At 38.8% G+C, this 20,597-nt stretch overlaps 1 protein-coding gene across 1 annotated transcript; it reads right to left on the reverse strand.

The window, feature by feature from the left end:
• Positions 1–13,158: 13,158 nt before the first annotated feature.
• myca (MYC proto-oncogene, bHLH transcription factor a) lies at positions 13,159–16,833 on the reverse strand. Its single transcript, XM_053611669.1, has 3 exons — positions 15,992–16,833; positions 14,906–15,511; positions 13,159–14,415 (listed from the first exon to the last, which is right to left on the reverse strand). The coding sequence occupies exons 2-3, from the start codon at positions 15,504–15,506 to the stop codon at positions 13,844–13,846; spliced, it is 1,173 nt and encodes a 390-aa protein (XP_053467644.1). The 5' UTR covers positions 15,507–15,511; positions 15,992–16,833; the 3' UTR covers positions 13,159–13,843.
• Positions 16,834–20,597: the final 3,764 nt, after the last annotated feature.

The following is a 20,597-nucleotide window of genomic DNA, read 5'->3' on the forward strand; positions in this document are numbered from 1 at the left end:
ACAAAACCGAACATTATGTAAAAGAGTGTGCTCACTGCATCGCTTTTAGTTAATCTGGCAAGGGCTTCACAAAAGGGATGATTTTTGATTCACCATAACCAAATCTAAGTCAATGTGATAGTAATGTAGAACAACGACAAGCAGAGAAAGGCTGTGTGGTGGCATGCAGCCACAAAATGTGTGTTAAACAGCTACTGTTTTTAAGCAATTTTACTGGCAGCAAACAAAAACAATACTTTCCCATTGTAATAATAAGAGCCTATGTTTAATCTAATCTGTTTAACGACTCAGCACGTTTACATGGACAACAATAATCCGATATTAACCTGATTAATGCGGTACTCTGATTAAGAAACTTGCATGTAAACAGCGATTATTTATTATCTTAATCCGACTAAAGTCATACTCGAAGTAAACACAAATCAAATGAAGACGTGTGGAGTATTCCTGTTTTAGTCGCATTATCAAAGTACATTACAGACATGTACACACCTTAATCACACTATTAACACCGTGTGGGAGTTTTCACCGCATTTTGCACCGGTATACATACACACAGTTCTCAACCATTTGACGGCACACAAGAGAGCACGGCTGCATCCCAAACAGCATACTTACCTACTATATAGTAGCTGAAATACACATATAAAGTACGCAGTATAAAGGACGCAGCCCACAGCTTCAAGCTCGTCGTCTATTTGCACGTATAGAATGACAAAAAATGTGCTGCAATTGAAGCTTTCGTAAAATTTAAAATATAAACACCTAAAACTGTACACGGTCCCATACCGAAGACCAACTGTATGTCGGTACGTGAAATTCTGGAGGGACGTCGGACGGCGCGGCGCGGCGTGGGGACGTAATGATGCGTGCTGTTAATCGATATATGTTCTGTAACATGTAAAACGGGAACATGAAACACCTTAATCACAATATTGTCTTATTCATTATAAGGTCAGTAATTAGATTACTGCTGTCCGTGTAAATGTAGTCACTGAATATCTGGACCTCCTGCATCTAGGAATCTTCTCAGACCTCCTTCCCCAATGACAGAAGCGTTGCTGGTGTGTGTGTGGCGCGTGTGTGGTGAGTGTGTGTGCATGTGCGATGCATGTGATTCTCAAGAATGTGGCGTGCTGGCAAGGAAACAAACACACTGTTTGTAGTAGCTATGAATCATGTGGGCCACGTTAACAGAAGTTGAAAATGGACCAGTGAGAGCTCGTGCCTCCTTCAGCTGCTGACTTTCTCCCTGTCTAGCCGCGGGTCATGACTGAATGCCAGACTGATGTCTAACTGAGTTTATAAAGGTCATGTACCAATAATCAATTCTACAATAATATTGTAATATTCAACACATACAGTTGAGATCATAAGTTTACACACCCCTTGCAAAATCTGCAAAAAAAAATGTACAATAATTTTAAAAAAGAGGGGTATTAAAAATGCATGTTGTTTTTTATTCAGTTCTGCCCTGAATACGCTATTTCACATAACAAATGTTTACATATAGTCCACCAGACAAAATAATAACTGAATTTACACAAATGAACCAGTTCAAAAGTTTACACACACTTGAGTCTTGTGTTGTTACCTGGATGATTAACGGCTGTGTTTATGTTTTGTAATAGTTGTTCATGAGTCCCTTCGTTGTCCTGCTAAACAGTTAAATCCTCCAGGTCCTGCACATTCTTCGGTTTTTAAGCATCTTCTGCATATTTGACCCCTTTCCAGCAGTGGCTGTATTTTTGAGATCCATCTTTTCAGACTGATATCTACTGACAACTATTACGAGAGGTGTAAACATTCACTGATGCTCAAGAAGGCAGCACAATGCCTTAAGATCCAGTGGGTAAACTTTTGAACAGGATGATCAGTGTAAATCAAGCGTATGTAAACATTTGAACTTGTAACATCGCAGGTGCCTTCTCAGGCGTATCCGCGAAAAATGGTCTTTATTGTTTAACCTTTTGATCTTTTGTTAAAAAAATAAATAAATCACAAAAATACTCTGCTCTCATGGATATCAAACAATTGCAAACACAACACAGGTTTATAAATAAATATCCTTGTTAAATATAGGTGTGCAACAATTATGCACCCCTGTGAATTCATGAGAAATATATATATATACATATATATACATATATATATATATATATATATATATATATATACACACATGTACAGTATCTCACAAAAGTGAGTGCACCCCTCACATTTGTGTAAATATTTGATTAAATCTTTTCATGTAACAACACTGAAGAAATGACACTGTGCTACAATGTAAAGTAGTGAGTGTACAGCTTGTGTAACAGTGTAAATTTGCTGTCCCCTCAAAATAACTCAACACACAGCCATTAATGTCTAAACCGCTGGCAACAAAAGTGAGTACACCCCTAAGTGGCCAGAAAATCTCCAAGGATCACAGCTGGAGAACTGCAGAAGTTAGTTGCGTCTTGGGGTCAGAAAGTCTCCAAGACTACGAGCTGAAGTCACCTACATCACCACAAGTTGTTTGGAAGGGTTTTAAGAAAAAACTCTAAAAAAGCCTCTACTCTCATCCAAAAACAAACTCAAGCATCTTCAGTTTGCCGACACTACTGGAACTTCAAATGGGATCGAAATAGAGCTTTTTGAAACCAATATAGAGCTTTTTGGCAATAAACACCAGAGGTGGTTTTGGAGCACACAGAGAGGTAGCCATATGGAAAAGTACCTCATGCCCACGGTTAAATATGGAGGTGGATCTTTAATGTTTTGGGGCTGTTTTTCTGCCAGAGGACCTGGACATTTTGTTAGGATACATGGCATCATGGACTCTCAAATATCAACAGATATTAAATGAAAACCTGACTGCCTCTGCCAGAAAGCTTCAAATGGGCCGTGGTTGGATCTTCCAGCAGGACAAAGATCCACAACATCATCAACATCAACACAGAAATGGTTTACTGACCACAAAATCAAGCTCCTGCCATGACCATCCCAGTCCCCTGACCTGAACCCCATAGAAAACCTTTTGGGGTGAACGGAAGAGGAGAGTCCACCAGCGTGGACCTCCAAATGTGAAGGATCTGGAGAGATTCTGTGTGGGGGAACGGTCTCAGATCCCTCGCCATGTATTCTCCAACCTCATCAGGCGTTATAGGAGAAGACTCACAGCTGTTATCTTGGCAAAGGGAGGTAGCACAAAGTATTGACTAAAAGAGTGCCAATAAGTGTTGCACACCTATATTTAACAAAGATCTATTTTATAAAACTGTGTATTGTTTGATATTCATGAGAGCAGAGTATTTTTGTGATTTTTTTAAACAAAATATCAAAAGGTTAAACAGCAAAGACCATTTTTCACAGACTTCTTTGCTCATATTTACCAAGGGTGCCAATATTAGTTGAGGGCGCTGTATCCTGTATGCTCACAATGCAATAAACTGTAATAAAAGTTTTATTATGTAATTATCATTATGTAAAATTTTATATGGACAGCACGGTGGTGATGCAGCGGGTAATGTCACTGCTTCACAGGTTTGATCCTGAGTTTGTGTTACTGTCTGTGTGGAGCTTCATCTGCTCTCCACATATCTGTATGGGGTTTTTACTCTGGGTTGTCTGGTGTCTTCCCACCTCCTTGAAACATGCCAGTAGGTGGATTGGTTATTGATTGTGTGAATGCATGTGTGCATGGTGCCCTGCAGAAATCCCATTCAGGAAACATTTGTGCTCTCAGGATACGCTCCAGTAAAGTAGTTACTGAAGATGAATGAATGAATGAATGAAAACTTTATATAAGCACATTATTTTACAAATTAGATCAGCACATCCACCTTTACAAATCCTGTGTGTATCTTTAATTTCATTTACTCTCATCCCGAGAATGTCCATATTTGAGATCTGTGTATTACTTTTAGCACAATTCTACAGCCTAACATTCCAAGGCACACTATACAAATAAAAACACACTTCACCCTGACGCACACAGCTAGCCCTTTATGTCACACACATCCAATGATTCACACAACTGGAACTAGGAAACCTTTTTATTTATTGTCATCTTTACCACTGCAAATTTACTTCAATGACATATTATGGGTCATTTCTTGTGACTAAAACACACCAAGGCCACAGAGTCAGCCTGTACCAGAGAACAGCCCTAGAGCTAAACAGACTATCTAACTTTTTTTTTACCTGTATACATGTCTGAGTCTTTATATACTTGGGTGGGCTCAGTTAAAGCCTAGCACTTTAACAACATGAGACGCTTGCTAAACGACAAACTAATGACAGACTACATTATGCACACTGTCTGGAAAACAGGCTTTAACAGACAAGGAAGCCAGTCAACAGATGTTGTATGTAGTCCTGATGTTAGGTTTGCCTGCAATGAGAAACCATTGCAATGTGGAAGCACTAATTACACGGATCAGCCATAACATTAAAACCACCTGCCCAATTTTATGTAGGTCCCCCTTATGCTACCAAAGCAGCTCTGACCTGTCAAGGTATGGACTCCACAAAACCTCTGAAGGTGTGCTGTGGTATCCGGCACCAACATGTTAGCATCAGATCCTTTAAGTTACGAGGTGGGGCCTCTATGGATCGGACTTGTTTGTCCAGCACATCCCACAGATGCTCGATCAGATTATGATCTGGGGAATTTGGAGGCCAAATCAAACCCTTGAACTCTTTGTCATGTTCTTAAACCATTCCTGAACAATTTTTGCAGTGTGTCAGGGCACGTTATCCTGCTGAAAGAGGCCACTGCCATTAGGGAATGCTGTTGTCATGAGGGGTGGTCTTAGTCTGCAACAATGTTTCGGTAGGTGGTACGTGTCAAAGTAACATCCACATGAATGCTAGGACCCAAGGTTTCACAGCGTAACATTGGCCAGAGTATCACACTGCCTCTGCAGGCTTGTCTTCTTCCCATAGTGCATAATGGTGCCATTTCGTCCCCAGGTAAGCACCGCACATGCAACAGTCCCAACCCTTGAAAGGTGCCATTGTAATGAGATAATCAACGTTACTCGTCACCTGTCAGTGGTTTTAATGTTATGGCTGATCAGTGTATAATCAATATGTGATCACTGGGATAAAAGATTTATTTCATTGACATGCTGGTCTATTTTCACATTGTTTAATGGTTTCCTATGTTACCCACAATGCTGTTCGGCTGTTAGCTAATAGTGGCACCAGTGGGAATACATTTCTTCTTAAAGAATCCAATGCAGTAGCACTTTAGTCCTCTAAGGAGCCTACAGATTTCAGGAAGAATCGGGAAGACAGGTGCACCATACAAAGGATAAGCATTTTTACTGCAATGTTGAAGCGGTGCTACATCATCAGGACACATGTGAAAACACTGAACATTCTTGGAGCTAGCCCATTCTACATGTATCCATCATGTTCCTAAATCTCAAAGAAAAAAACAAGTTCTGGCTTTGGTCATCCTTTTTAGAAGACAGGAGAAAAAGGGGTGCATAAGACCCTATTGTCTCAACAAACTACACCTGATAGTTTACACTCGTCATGTCATAGCTTACTAAATAACTAAGTCTCTGCTGTAACAACTGCATCATATACTGTAGCTGCAATGCATTCTGTAACTTTGACTCCAACATTTTCTGTCTCCACTACTTCTACTTTAGAGTGCTCATTAACATGACACTAAATGCCACCGGAAAAGAAGCTCTCGCTAACAGAGAAACCTGGGCTAAGAACAGTGCAAAACTGTGTAATATTTTTTTTTTTTTGTTTGGTTTTTTTTTAAGTGTTGTTAGTCTAGTACACTAGACTGAATTACCTTTAATGACTATAGATGGTAGTACCTTTGAGCACCAGCACTTACTCCAGCCTTATAGTTTAACTGTAGTTTTCCTCCAAATAAGTTGTCAGGTTAGGTTGCAGGAATGAAACAGAAATGAAAATGCATGTTTTAAACGGAGCAATTCATAAGAATTTCAGATACACCACAAGTAGTTTAGTGATAAGGAAGGACATCAGCAAAAGCCACGTCCAGATTTAACGCAAAAGGGAACTGATAAAGGAATACTTCTGTAATCAACTACAGAATGAATGGGACCTTTCATAAAAGTGAGTAAAATAGAACATATACAAGGAATTTCACATGCAATAAGTGATATGCTCTCCATCTTTTAACAACAACAGCAGTGGTGGCTTAGTGGTTAAGGCTCTGCGTTACTGATCGGAAGGTTGAGGGTTCGATCCCCAGCACTGCCAAGCTGCCACTGTTGGGCCCTTGAGCAAGGCCCTTAACCCTCTCTGCTCCAGGGGGCGCTGTATCATGGCTGCCCTCTGGTATGCGAAGAAAAGAATTTCACTGTATTGTAATGTATATGTGACCAATAAAGACTCTTTATCTTTTCTTAATTAGTGCAACTTTCTCTGCAAACACTGTCTCACAGACTATTTGGTGAAGCTGTTCATGGAGATAATAAGCTTTTTTTTTTCTTGTAATGTCTAAAAAGGTTAAAGAAGACTTCAAATAAAGGGGATATTGGGCCACTGCCCTTGCATGACACTGAACCTCATGTATCCAATGGGATACAAAATTCGTATGAATAAAATCAGTACAAAAAAGAAAATCATTTTAAAACTGAATGCAAACATTCCCGAACATGGTCTGATTTCACAACCCCCAATTTTGAATAAACGTTTCTGTCTATTTTCATAAATATTGGTTCTTTTGTTAATAATTATTAGATGAGAGTATTGGGCAGGTTGTAACTGTTACAGTTGTGTTGTTGACATGCCTGAGACAGTGGTACATCTACTGCTAAGAAATGAACAGAACATTAAAATCCTCAAACTTTAAGTGATCAGGCTTCCAGGTAGAAATCTGCTCTGTGGTGGTGGATGTGCATCTTGTTAAGTTTGTGAATGTGGGAGTGCTTATTTTCCAGCAGTATGTTTTGACGCATATGAGCTGAGGCCCACTGACTCTAACACTCTGCTTTTAGAAAACAGTTTGGGTCAACACAGGTGGGCAAAACCCACACAGCACCACTGTGTGTGCAATGTGCTGTGGTTTGATGGAAAGAGAGAGTGAGAGAGAGAGAGAGAGTGAGAGAGAGAGAGGGAGAGAGAGAGAGAGAGATGAAGTAGTAGAAGAAGAACAAGCAATAAGGAAGACATAAATAATGTGTATAAGTAATGGGAAGCATTTATGGATGATCTCAGAGGTACATGCATTGATAGCCATGAAAATAAAAGTTTAAATGGAAAAAATGGAGGCAATAGTGTGTAAGCGGAGAAACCATCTGTGTGTGGTACAGTGGTTTCATGCAGGTAGAAAAATGACATCAGCAGGAAGTGATGTCATGGCTTCCCCTAAAATGCATACCATTGCTCTTAACGACCCATGACCCCTTTTCCCCCCCACACGACCTCATCCGTTATTTTTCTCTCCCCTTCCACCCCCTTAGTATTTTTCCGCATTTTTTTTCTTTGAATAGAAAACAAGTAAAAGCCAAACTGATCTCTCTTAGATAGTTAACTGACAAAATAACGAATTACAGTATATCTGCATTCTCAGTAAGAGTGACAAACAAACAAATATTCGCAGCAAGTATTAATGAGACCTGTTGTGTTCATAGCCCAGTCTGCTTTCAATAAGTAACAATAAAATATAACAAAAAAGATTTCAAATATATTTATTGTGTTTGTTAGTCAATCACATATTTTGACAGTTTTATACAGTCATAACAGACTGATCTGCTTCATCTATAAGAGCCCAAGGTATGTACAAACACTTGCCGCAAAGAAAACGTGCATTTAAAAATTAAAGGGAAAGGGGCCAGGGAGAGGAGAAAAGAGGAAGCAGGGTAACAGAGAGAGCGAGAGAGCAAGCGAGAGAGAGAGAGAGAGAGAGAGAGAGAGAGAGAGAGAGCGAGAGAGAGCGAGAGAGAGAGAGTCAGGTCTCCATCTGACTGAGAGCATGGAACTCCATTCCAAACACAGGGATTACATAACTCATGGAAACTGGCCCAAAAGAGGCCAACAAGTCTGTCTCTGTGTTGGAAACTGGCCACACACACACACACACACACACACACACACACACAGTTGACAGCTTTCACTTCCCTTAACCGAGAGCAGAACTGAAGGAAACCTGGGAGGCTCTCCAGGGGCAACTACTTCTTACAGTACTTTTTCACGCTCATATTTACATACAGGCAACTCCTGTCATGTTTATTTTATATGATAATAAATGATTCCATAAAGTAAACAATGTACACAATGGATCAAATGTTAAAACTACTGATGCTGCTGCAAAATATTTTCAAAAATGTCAAACAGTTGTAAATTTTTAAACTGCTCTCATTTTCAGTTCAAGAAACGCCTTTTGCCACGTGTTCAAGGGGCATTGACATTATTTTTTTGCAAAATCCCTGTTGTTAAGGAATAAAATTACTAATAATTTTTAGTGGAACAGTGGAGCTGTAATAAAATTACTGTTTCATACACCTATTCATATTATTTGACAGTTGGCTGACAATAGAGTTAGCATAAGCACATAACGCTTATTATAAAATTATATTAATGTATATTAATATCATTATATATATTAATATATATATGTAATTGTATAGATCACACAGTCAATTAGCATATATATATATATATATATATATATATATATATATATATATATATATATATATATATATATATAATTTAGCATATTTCCTCACCTGAAATTAATTCCTGCCTACATCACTGCAAGTATTTGTATAAAATTAATTGATTGAAGGGATCACTGACAAATAAGCAAATTAAAAAAAAAAATCTAAATCAAGCATATATTTGACAATTGGTGAAACATTTGGAATGTGTCAATTTATGTAAATTAAGCACCTTTTCATGAACATTGACTGGCCATGATCTTATGATTATGTGCCACAACAGTGATTTACCCTCCAAATAATATATTATTAAATATGCTTAAAATATTACAGGTAATGTCTGTAGAAAAACTGCAATGTATTATTTATGCATTTCAGTAAGTCATGAACTTATATGTTATTTGTGTACTAATTCATGTGCTGCACTGCCATTTTGTTCATACACTTTACAGACGTTACAGTTTTTTTTAATGACATATACGTGACTAATACCCACTTCAGCAAATTGTATCTGTGAATTAGCCTCAGAACTTTTATTGTTTTATTTTTCATTTTAATACAGTAAATTAAATTATTGTGTATGCCACATGATGGGTGGTCACGCCAAATGATGAAAAGACCATGCATGGTTAAAATGATTGATAGACCAAAAATTCCATATAACAAATAGCACAAACCAGGTCTAAAATCTCACACATAAACATTTCGTAATCCATTAACATTAAACTTTTCTTTTAAAGGTTTTACAAAAAGTTCAAATGCATGGTCGTGTACAGTACACTGATGGCGGTATAAAGTCTATCACAGCCTTCGCAGTCTTTCTTCTCTCCCTGTAACTCTCTCTGTTTATTCCTGACTGTCTTTAGCAGGTCCCTTTTCTTCAACAACAGCTAAAACAAAAGATTAAAGTGCCCCTGTCATGGAAAGCGAAATTCATCATGCTTTTTTTGAAACAACTGGTTCATGTACTAGGTAAACATTGTCAAAATTTGTCCATATATGGAAGCTAAGGTTCAAAAACAGCCATTTGATTATTTATGGTTGTGACTCATTTCACTACTAATCAGTCCATTACCTTTAAGTGATATGGAATGTTCCATCCTAAGTTAATTCTTAATGAGCATGGCCGGTAAGAACAGGGGAAATTTAATGTATATAAGGTACAGTAAAAAAAATATGATTGTTTAATTCTATGATGCAAAAAAAATATTGGAAAATGGTCATGTAAAAATGAATTATAGCTGTTTTCAGAACATAAAACCACACAATATAGCACTATAAGTGGACATTTGTGGAAAACGTAGAATATGGTCACTTTAAACATGCTTTACCTTTTTTTAATTTTCCTATTCACTTATTTGTGAATACAATAGGCAATGGCAACATGTCTGTTTTGGTAATAGTTTTCTTTCTTTAAAAAAAAATACTTTTTTTTTTTTTTTTTTTTTTTAAGATAATCAGAGTTAACCCACTGGGGATTTCCCAAATTTGACAATTTCTTATAAACCTTCTAGATGTTTCCAATGACCCTTGGCATATTGCTGTATATCACTTTTTGCCTTTTGAATTATTTTCGATATAAAACCTCAAAATGGTCTTTTCTTCATGGTTGCACCAGATGATATTTCATAAAATAACAACTTTCGTTAGTGAATTATGAAAGAAATATGAATGCGAATGCTTTGCCGTTTTGTTAGTAATGCAAAACACTAACCAATTATGCAAAATAGTAAGGCAATATATGTAATAATAAGATATAATATGTATATATACCTCTCATAAATAGGTGCGCCCTCTAACAGTTTGCCAAACATTTGGCACACAAAGCTCAACAGTTTGATTGTGATGTTTTAGATATTCATTTCCATATTTCAATATTTTTGTGTTTAATTTAAGTATATTTTCCGTTTTGTTTTTTGCTTGAAATTTTACTTCATTCAAAACTTTGTTATTTCAAGCTGCCATCAGAAGCATGTTTTCTTCCACTGTTATATGTTACATATCGTTATATACGGAATATTTAATATGCACACAAATGCATGAGCAGTTGTAAGGCAATGTATTTTAGAGTTGTGTACTGATAGTAGCCATGAGTACCAACTCATCGATTTTCGAAGTGAACTGAATTGTGGCTTCAAATATAACAATAATATTAGCATTTCTGTGCAAAACTGTTTTGCTCGGGTTGTGTTTCTAGCTTACACTATGAATAAATCTTTGCCATTGAAAACACAGCAGATCGTGTAAAAATTTGTTTAATACTGTTGTAGTGAATTCTAGAATAAAACCTTGATAGAAATGAGGACATGTTCCTGGAGGAGGACGGACAAAATGAAACCACAATACTCGTTCCCACGTACACCCTGCTCAAACTAACACCATAGACAATCTTAACCAAAAGAATAAATGCTGGCACTTTAAAACATTAATATAATTAATACAGTCTCTTATATAGCTGTGCAGCTTTTTACTGCAGAGCGAACACGACTGACTTTATACAATGCAGTGGCTGGATTTTCCACAAAGTAAAATCAACAAGCTGCAGAGACGCAGTCTAACTGATCTGCTCCTCTGTGTGAAATATTTTGGCATGTAGTCAACTGAAATATAATTTTAAGCAAAGTGCGCTAAAGGTAGCCAATCTTTTCAGATTTATTGGCACAGGCATACAAAATAACGACGTACTATAGACTACAATAGTTTTTCTGATTACAAAGGTGGATTGAGAAAGCAAAATCCAAACATATCAGCTCAATCTGGCTGAATCCCATCTCTATATACGCATATTTCCCGTCATCTTTATGCATGATATGATGCATGGCATCATATCATGACACGTTAAAGACAAAGGAATAGTCTACATTGTGATATTTCATAGTAACCTACTAATAGTAATGTTTTTTTTTTTATGATTTGCATTATTTGAGTAACATGCTTCCTTGGATATTTCAAGAAGAACTAATAAACTGTTCCGATAAACAAAAAAAAGATTATATATATATATATCATATAAAATGTCCATTTTTTTTTAATTATAAGGAAAAAGACAGTTATCACATGCCGTATATGACTAATCATATACATCATATATCATATACAATGTCCACATTAATACATGTATTTATGCAACTGGCAAATAGAGTTGTATTAATCTTGCATTTATTCTTACAGAGTTACATGCACATAGAATCTGGCAGACATGTTTGGCTACTGACCAAGCACAAAAGGTGGAATTAAAACTGGAAAATACTCCTACACCTACCATCTTCTGCCCAGCATTTCTTCCACTTGTGCTCCACTTGAGGTGCACGGTGATTCTTTGTTTTGTGTTGTTGGCCACTTTGGGTAGTCACTGTGGCTCGACCTTGTATCCCATGTGCTCGAAGCTCCGCATACAGCGCGACACTGCGGGTGACGTCACGGTGGACACTGGCTGATCTCACTGGTTTACCGCAGCGCCGGGAAAGAGGCGCGCGCAGCCTTTAAGCATGGAACCGGGCTTGTACAGCGACGTCGGAACGGAATTCAGTGGTGATTTAAATATTTTGTAGATATGCGACATGGTCAGGATTTTTACACACACACAAATACACACACACAATCTGTCATGAACATGAAACACTCACATGAAAAATGAATCAGATTCATGATTCACGAGTCATTAAGGTTTAAATCTGCTTAACTACTTTACCACATAAACAAACATGGCGCTTTTATTTTCTGCCCCCTTTTTTTTTGCCTACCCGTTTTCAGAACACTTTCACTTCTGAAACTAGGGGTTGGTGTGCATAGGTTACACATAAACGACGGAGTGCGAGCCGCTATCCAATCACAGCACAGGAACTAATCGGCTCCAACCAATCAAACGCAGGAGGCGGGATTTTGTCAGAATATCGATGAGGAATAAAGTCAAGTGTGGGCGGGTGTGGTTGGCACCGAGCAGCAGTGATTGCGGTGAGTGTATATGGTAGCCCTATAGAATCCACAACTGTAAGTGCTCAGCTTTTCTCATGACAGTCAGCTGAAAGAAACAAACAAACAACATTTGCTGTGTGTATGTTTTTTTTTTTTTTGTTTTTTTTTATGTGTCTGATGTAGGACCAGAGACACCATGTGCAGCTTTTATGCGACAATAAAACTCAATTCGGCTCTATTTACATATATGCACATACTGTACATTTCAATTCCTTATTAAACCCTGTACATACACATGCAAACGACCATCTAGTGCAGTGCTCACCAATCCTCTTCCCTGAGATCGACCTTCCTTCAGGTTTCATCTCCAATCAAAGTCTAACACACCTGTTTTAGTTGATCAAGAACTTATTAAGGCAATGATTATATGGTCAGGTGGGCACGATTATCAGAGCTAGTCTTCAGGAAAGTAGCTCTCTAGGAACAGGGTTGGTGACCACTGATCTAATGTATACCGCATTACATTGTAGTCTAGACCTTATTTTGCTGTTTGGTTAGATCAGATACACCTCAGTAACAAAACGATCGGCCTGCTACGTGTTCATTGCTCAGACCGCTCTACAGGTACATACTGTACTTCATTGTTATTAGCTGCTCTCGAGTTCTGTGCGTAGACTTATGTATGAGTGTGCGAAAGACGGATCATGAACTACAAACCTGTTATCAATTATATTTCACCTTTTTGGTTTAAAAATAATTGTGTCACTGCTGTGTTCCTGCAGAGAAACATACATTTAAGGCACTGCTGAAGAGTGATGTGCACACCGTTTATATTTCATTTAAATAGTTAAAAATCCAGAACACAGTGTTTTCAGAAAAATGCATTTATGGTTCAGAATTGTTTGAACATACAGCAAAACAAAATACTGTCTGAAGAACACTCAGACAATAAAGATCAAAAAATACACTTTTTTTATGAAATATGAATTCAGTATATACAAAAACAAAAATACAAATTATTTTGTTAGGGACACAACTCCCTGTGTTTTCTTGTTTTATTAATAAAAATAAATGACTTAAATACAAATTATTTTAATCGACCACCGCTTGTGGCGGTTTTAAACATAGACAAAAAAAATCTGACAATATTCAAAAGAAAACAAACAAACAAAAAATCACAATATGCGCAACTTGCATAAAAAATGAGGAGAAACGGTTCTTAAAAGTCTGTTTGCTTGGTTTTGTTAAAAGTCTCTCTATAGCTGTCCTGCTTTTTTTTTTTTTTTTTATAGCTGGGACCTCCGTAACTGCTGTAGTCTGTGTTTTAATAGTTCGCTCTTTCTCCTCAGCTGTTCTTTCATGGACAGCAGCCTTCGTTCATCTGCCTGCATGCTGTGGATGCACTCTGCTGCTTTTTTCAGGATCATCACCTTGGCTGCCTTTTCATTGTTGGCTACCTCGGGGATCTCGTCACGTAGGGCGAAAAAGCTTAGCTTGAGTTCGTTGCGCCGCTGACGCTCCAGCACATTGTGCGTCTTCCGCTTGTCGTTGTCCTCCGAGTCTGACGTGCGTGGACTTGTGCACTTCCTTGGCTTGCTGTGTCGGATGGTACCGTGGCCTGCGAAGGAGGTTTCAAGGCGTGGGCGCTTGCTGACTGGATGCTCATGCCGTGTGGAAGGCTGGGCGGCGTAATTGTGCTGCTGTGTGGAGACGTGGCAGCGCTTCAGCACTAGCGGACTGAGCTGCCTGGATTCGGTCACTTCGGCCTCGCTCCTCCTCTGACGCTTCTCCACTGTCACCACATCAATCTCCTCCTCATCGTCTTCCTCATCTTCCTCGTCTTCCTCTTCTTCATCATCTGCAATGAGAATGAAAATATTATAGCTATGAGTAGAGGAATCTCCTCTGTGTTTGTATGTTCCCACAGTTGAGAGCTTGTGGGAAAATATTGGAATGTTGCGAGAGGTATTCTGCAGACAGGGAGGGGAAGGGGGGGGAGGAATCTCTGCATTCTGGTCCCCACCCACTTTCTTTATCAGCTGATATTTGAACACTGCAGTCTCAAAGCTTGACTTATAGTCCAGACTTGTTCACAAATGTGTGGGAGGAGAAGAGGAAGCTTGTGCAAGCCCAGATCACTCAAATTCATAGCAGACCGACACACTTTCCCTCTCTGACCACGACATCACTCGATTTTGCACTCTATATCTACATGACTCTATATCATAATTAACGCCATGTAAAGATGCGACAGACCTCCCCTTCCCTTCCAAACACGATATCCTTAATCACTATCGTGAAGCAACATGCATGTCTTTTTATTTCTACGATCAGAGCATTCAACGTACCTGAATCGCTGCTGCAGCCGCTGTTGGGTGGCGTGTCTACAGGCGGCGCGTGATCCGCAGGCGCTGTCAATTTTGCGCACTTGGGCGATTCCGTAAGCGCATAAGGGAAAACCATGGAAGGATCGATACACTCCGACGCGCTAAGATCGTGCAAGTAGACCCCGCTGCTGTCCGCTGCATCACCACTGGAAGACGTGGATAAGCTTTTCCGCGCCGCGTGCAGCGTCGCGAGCCTCTCGGACACCACCTTCTCGAGCTTGGCGACAGCAGAAAAGCCGCTCCACATGCAGTCCTGGATGATGATGGACTTGAGGAAAGTCTGCGAGGAATCCGAGTCGCAGATGAAGCTCTGGTTGACCGCGTCGTCGCCGAGGAACTCGCTCACTATCTCCAGCTGCTCAGCTGTGGAGGGCCGCCGGCTCGGGGAAAGCGGCGGCGTGGGCAAGAGCTCGAACTTCTTCCAGATGTCCTCGCTGGGCGCCTGACCCTGCTGCAGCTGCTTGTAAAAGTCCTCCTCATCGTTGTCGAAGTAGAAGTACGGCTGCACCGAGTCGTAGTCATAATCGTAGTTCTTCCACGCCAGGCCACTGCTCATTGGCATGATAGCTGTGATGGGTGCGCGCGCGCGCGAGAGAGAGAGAGAGAGAGATGAACTTCTAGTCTGACAGCTGGAGCACGAGCATGATCATTAATTACAGAGTGCACATGCAAAACGTTCATGTCAGCTAAAGCACTGTGTGCAATCCTTCACACCATTCTTACAGTCGCCATCACAGTTTATAGTGAACCCAGAACTCAGAACCTTTAGAAACAGTGCAGCGCTGCATGCTGTCAGAGTACACACTCCACCAGTCAGCCGTGCGTAATGTTCTGATCCACACACACACACACACACACACACACACACACAATATCACTGACAGTAAAAAAAAAAAAAAAAAAAAAAAAAAAAACACATAAAGAAAGATCTAAATCTCAGTCTGAACCTACTACAGCTCATTTAGAATAACGCACTGATCCGGACTGTTGCCGCCCCCCGAAAAAACCCCCGTTTAATGCGCAGTTAAGTTCAGCAAACGCACTCACCATGTATTAACAATCAGCTTCAGAACTGTTCGGGAGATGACGCGAAGAAATCGTGCAAAAAAACAACAACAACAACCCCAAAAACAGTATAATCCAACACTGTGTAGTGCTCCCAAGCAGCATGTATAAATCCAGTCTTCTGATCCAGAGCGGGTAGTAATCAGTAAGCGCAGACACAACACACACACACACACACACACACACACACTCGCTCGCTCTCGCGCTCGCTCGCTCTCTCTCTCTCACACACACGCACGCACGCACGCGCACACTCTGAGTCAGTAATCCGTCTGATCACTGCTTGTCATCGTAACACGAATAAGTCTGACTGCGCTCGCGACTCAACCGCTTCCCCAGTTTCGTGTATCCATCCGCCCAGTTTCCCGCCAAATCAGCACACACTCGTTAAAGACTACTTTCTGCAATTCTGCAAACATAGTGTTTAGACTCAACACGTCTTTACTCTGGTAACGTCTTCTTTATATATATATATATATTTTTTAAATGATTTATCCTTTACATTTGACAACATTATCGTTGGATAGACTCACACAGGGACTATTTTTTCTCCTCTCGGAAGGACACCAGCTGTTGGGTGGGGGAAATGTCTGTGACGACAACATGTGAATTGGCTGGGTGGGAGATGGGGAAGAGCATCCTGACTGAGAATTATATCTGTAGACACTAAAGTTGTCTGAAGATGAAATGCAAACGAAAAGAAAAAAAAAAAAACAATAATAAAAAATGTCACCCTATGCTTCGAATTCTAATATCTAATTAATCTAAGATCTAATGAATCACATCATGCATTAATAAGATCAGCACTAGATGCATGGAGTCAGTAAGGGTCAGCTAGTGAGTCACGGCTGAATACATTAAATATTATGGTGACACACACTCATGATATGCTGTGAGGCTTTCAGGCTTCAGGTATAGATGAAGGAAGCCATTGAAGCGAGGCATGTATTATTGGCAATCAGCTATACTATGTCTCATTGCAAGGACATAATGACACACTAGCACTGTGTTTACAGAGTGATGTAGGAACAGGCAGAGTACAATCAGAAGTGTGGGGTGGACAGAGAAAACGTAAAGGCGTACTGGGTATGACAAATTATATCGTACATAGAGTACAAGTGTGTCCTCGCCTTTGATTTTACCATAGCTGTTGTCCATACCTAAAAGGATCAATTCTGGAAGAATGTAGAATTCTACCAGTAGAGTATATAGTTTATCAATACATTGATTATCAGTATTGTGCTCTGGAGCAGTGATGCGTAATTCTAAATTTCAGTCACCTATTAAAAACAGAGCTTCATATTTGTCTGTATTCTCTGTTGAACTCATTGCTATTATTATGACACTTCAGTGGGTAGAGAATTTTCTTCATTCATTCATTCATTCATTCATTCATTCATGAACCTATTCCAGGAGCCAATCCTAGGAACACTGGGTTTAATGTGGGAATACACCCTGGAAGGGACACTGGTCTATCACAGGGCACCATGCATACACACATTCACACAATCTTTCATATCTAGGGGAAAATTAGAGTAGTCAATCCACTTGAACCTGCGTGTTTTAGGAGGTGGGAGGAAACAGGAAAACCCAGAGGAAACATGACATGGGGAAAACATGCACAGACAATAAACAGGGAGCAGAGTGCAGTTATTGGTGTAACTAACCTTTATGAACTTACACCAACAAAAGATAAACATTTGTTTCTTCTGGATATGTGAGGGGAGGGGGGATTTGGGGGGGGGGGGGGGGTGGAAGGGTAATTAGATAGCAAAGAAATATACAAAAAGTTTTTATCAGGGTGGAATTGGGCTCGCAACTCACCTGCAAAAAATATGAGCAAGGATGCTCGCTGGGTTAAAGTGCAAATTTGGAAAGCACGTGTATAATGTATAAAAAGAAAAGGGGAGCACAGAGGTTCAAAGCATGATGTAAATGGGAAGGCATTATAATATCGTATAGGATAGGATACACAGGCCTAAATGAAAACTTACATACAACAAAACTTGGCATATGCAATCAGAGTACTATCTGAGACATACTCTGACTATACTATGCTAGACTATACTACAGAGTAGTAGTATGTGAGAGATTTGAATTTTTATTTATTTATCTGTAGAACATGATCAAAAGTGACATAATGATGACGGCATTAAGAAAATAGTAATCAACAAGACAGAGTATGAAAGACGTGTTTTTCAACATTAAAGACCAAAAGTGATAAAGAACATTTATAGTTATGTAATTACAGCATTCACAATGGATATGTAAATTTGGTTTGTTTCCATGGAACAATTTGTAGTCCAGTTAGCATACTCTAATATAAGTGGAGCATTAAATGACTATATAGCCCTGTTCAGTTCATAGGTCTGTAGCCTACATGAAGGTGTTAGCTAAAGTATGCTCTTGACTCATTTTATCTAGTGTGAGTAGCTTAAAGGGATAAAAAACAAACACTCCAGCATAGGCTTGCTTGATTAGTCTGAACAACAGTGTAAAGGAATGGAAAGCCCGGCGTGAGGGTGTCAGGGGGCTGCCTGTTGTATGACTCACTTTGAAGCCATTTGTTTGTAGTTGTTTGGACATACCTAATTATATTCAACATGATTCAGTTACAGGAACTCACTGGTGCTTCACTGAATGCCACAAGTATATTTATAACATTTTAGTGTCACATGACTTTTACTGTCATCAGTCATCTATTGGAATTTCATTTAAAATCCCAAATCAACATTTAATCCAGTCATGTAGTGTGCAGAACTGTTATATGTCACCATATCTGCTCTTAGCCTAATAGGTTAATTAACTTGATTAGACTAATATTCAGCATTCATAATGAATGTATCTGCTGTAAAACAACACAAGAGTTCTGTAAGTTCTGTATAAAATAAAAAACAACAACAACAACAACAAAACAGGTATTATTAATGCAATAATACTTAATATCTCATTATTCTAATTAAACAAAAAAAATTTATGTATGTTTACTTTTTTGTAATGCAAGACTTAAAAGAGGAGGTCTGGCCTTAAATTATAAGGGTGACTTTGCTAATAATAGATGGGTGTGTGCAAGTAATGATAGATGGGTGTATGGCGCCCCCTGTTGTCAGTTATTTTATTTAGTTTCATTGGCATTCATTCATCTTCAGTAGCTGCATTTTCCTGGTCAGGGTTGTGGTGGTGCCTGGAAACAAGACTCAAGGCGTGAATGCACTCTGGATTGGACAGCAATCCACACACTGTTTCACATCCATGTGTTTAGGAGGGGGGAAGAAACTGGAGATCCCATAGGTAACCCACGTGAACACAAGGACAGGTAAAAGTCCACACAGAGCTCAGGGATCAGGGATCCTAGAGCTGTTGGAGTCTTGTGTGACACTGTGCTGCCTACAAGAAGTTTCACTTTGAATCTAAACTTTAGAACAAACACAAATAAGAAAGTATTATTATTATTATTATTATTATTATTATTATTATTAAGAAGTTTTCAGAAGATCATTTCATTGCATCCTGGACTATCAGTTTTCTAACATATTTATTGGCCAAATTGAGTTCTAGATATCACAGTTTCTGATTATGGAGCACGCAGCTATTATTGCGATATGTGCCCAGATTAGGTAAGGTGGAGAAGAGGTTTTATTTGGCTTTATTGTATTGGGTAATTCTAAAAGTTGCAATGAGCAATAATAATAATAATAATAATAATAATAATAATAATAATAATAATACAACTACTACTACTAATAATAATTATTGTTATTATTATTATTATTATTATTATTATTATTATTATTATTATTACTATTATTATTATATTTTATCCTTTGGACTGTCTTGGGTTAAACAATAAAATATGTGTAATAATATGTGTAATATAAGATGTAAGGGATACACTGGTAGAAGTATTTTAACATTTGTACTGAGTTATCCTCTTTCAGCAGTAAAATATTCTGCTGTGCTGTAATGTGTGTAAAATGAAAATAGCAGGGCTCAGAGGATTAAGAATTTAAAGAGTAAAACTGTTGCTTTTACTTCCTTACTGAAAGGGGAATTGGATGTGAACTCTGTAAAGTTCTATGTCGAACTGTACAACACAGCTAAAGCCTTGCACTTCCCAAAAACAGTTTATGACTGAGACTCATCTTTCTGCTATGGTGGATAATGTCAGTTGGATACTGTAGCACCCCCTAAAAACTGCTGATGGGATAGAAAAATCTGTCTCACGCTAACTGCAGGATTTCTATTCATAATACATTCACACCAAACATTATGTATCACTTCAGCACATGTACTGCCTTTTCTCTATATAAATGTTTACTGGAGTTATTTATAATCCCACTATCTGCTGGTTCTGGTTCCTCACTCATGTCTTCAAGGTTCAAGGTTTCTATCTCGTGTCTTCTCGGGGAGGTTTTCTCACCACTGTTGCCTCTGACTTGCCCGTTAGAGAGCTAGCTTATACATACAGACTACTCTAAAGCTGCTTTGTGAGAATTAGTTGTTTGTGAGAATCTATTGCTAAAAGTGCTATACAAATAAACTTGAATTTTAATTGAAGAATTTTCCAAGTAGTTAAAAACCACTAATT

Source organism: Ictalurus furcatus, chromosome 23, assembly GCF_023375685.1.
Source record: "Ictalurus furcatus strain D&B chromosome 23, Billie_1.0, whole genome shotgun sequence".
Classification (NCBI taxonomy): domain Eukaryota; kingdom Metazoa; phylum Chordata; class Actinopteri; order Siluriformes; family Ictaluridae; genus Ictalurus; species Ictalurus furcatus.

Excerpts from the sequence above, each read along its gene's own strand:
- myca (XM_053611669.1), bottom strand. The coding sequence starts at position 15,506 with ATGCCAATGAGCAGTGGCCTGGCGTGGAAGAACTACGATTATGACTAC. Across the intron at positions 14,416-14,905 it reads CGGCTGCAGCAGCGATTCAG|ATGATGAAGAAGAGGAAGAC; the intron begins GTACGTTGAATG and ends TTCTCATTGCAG.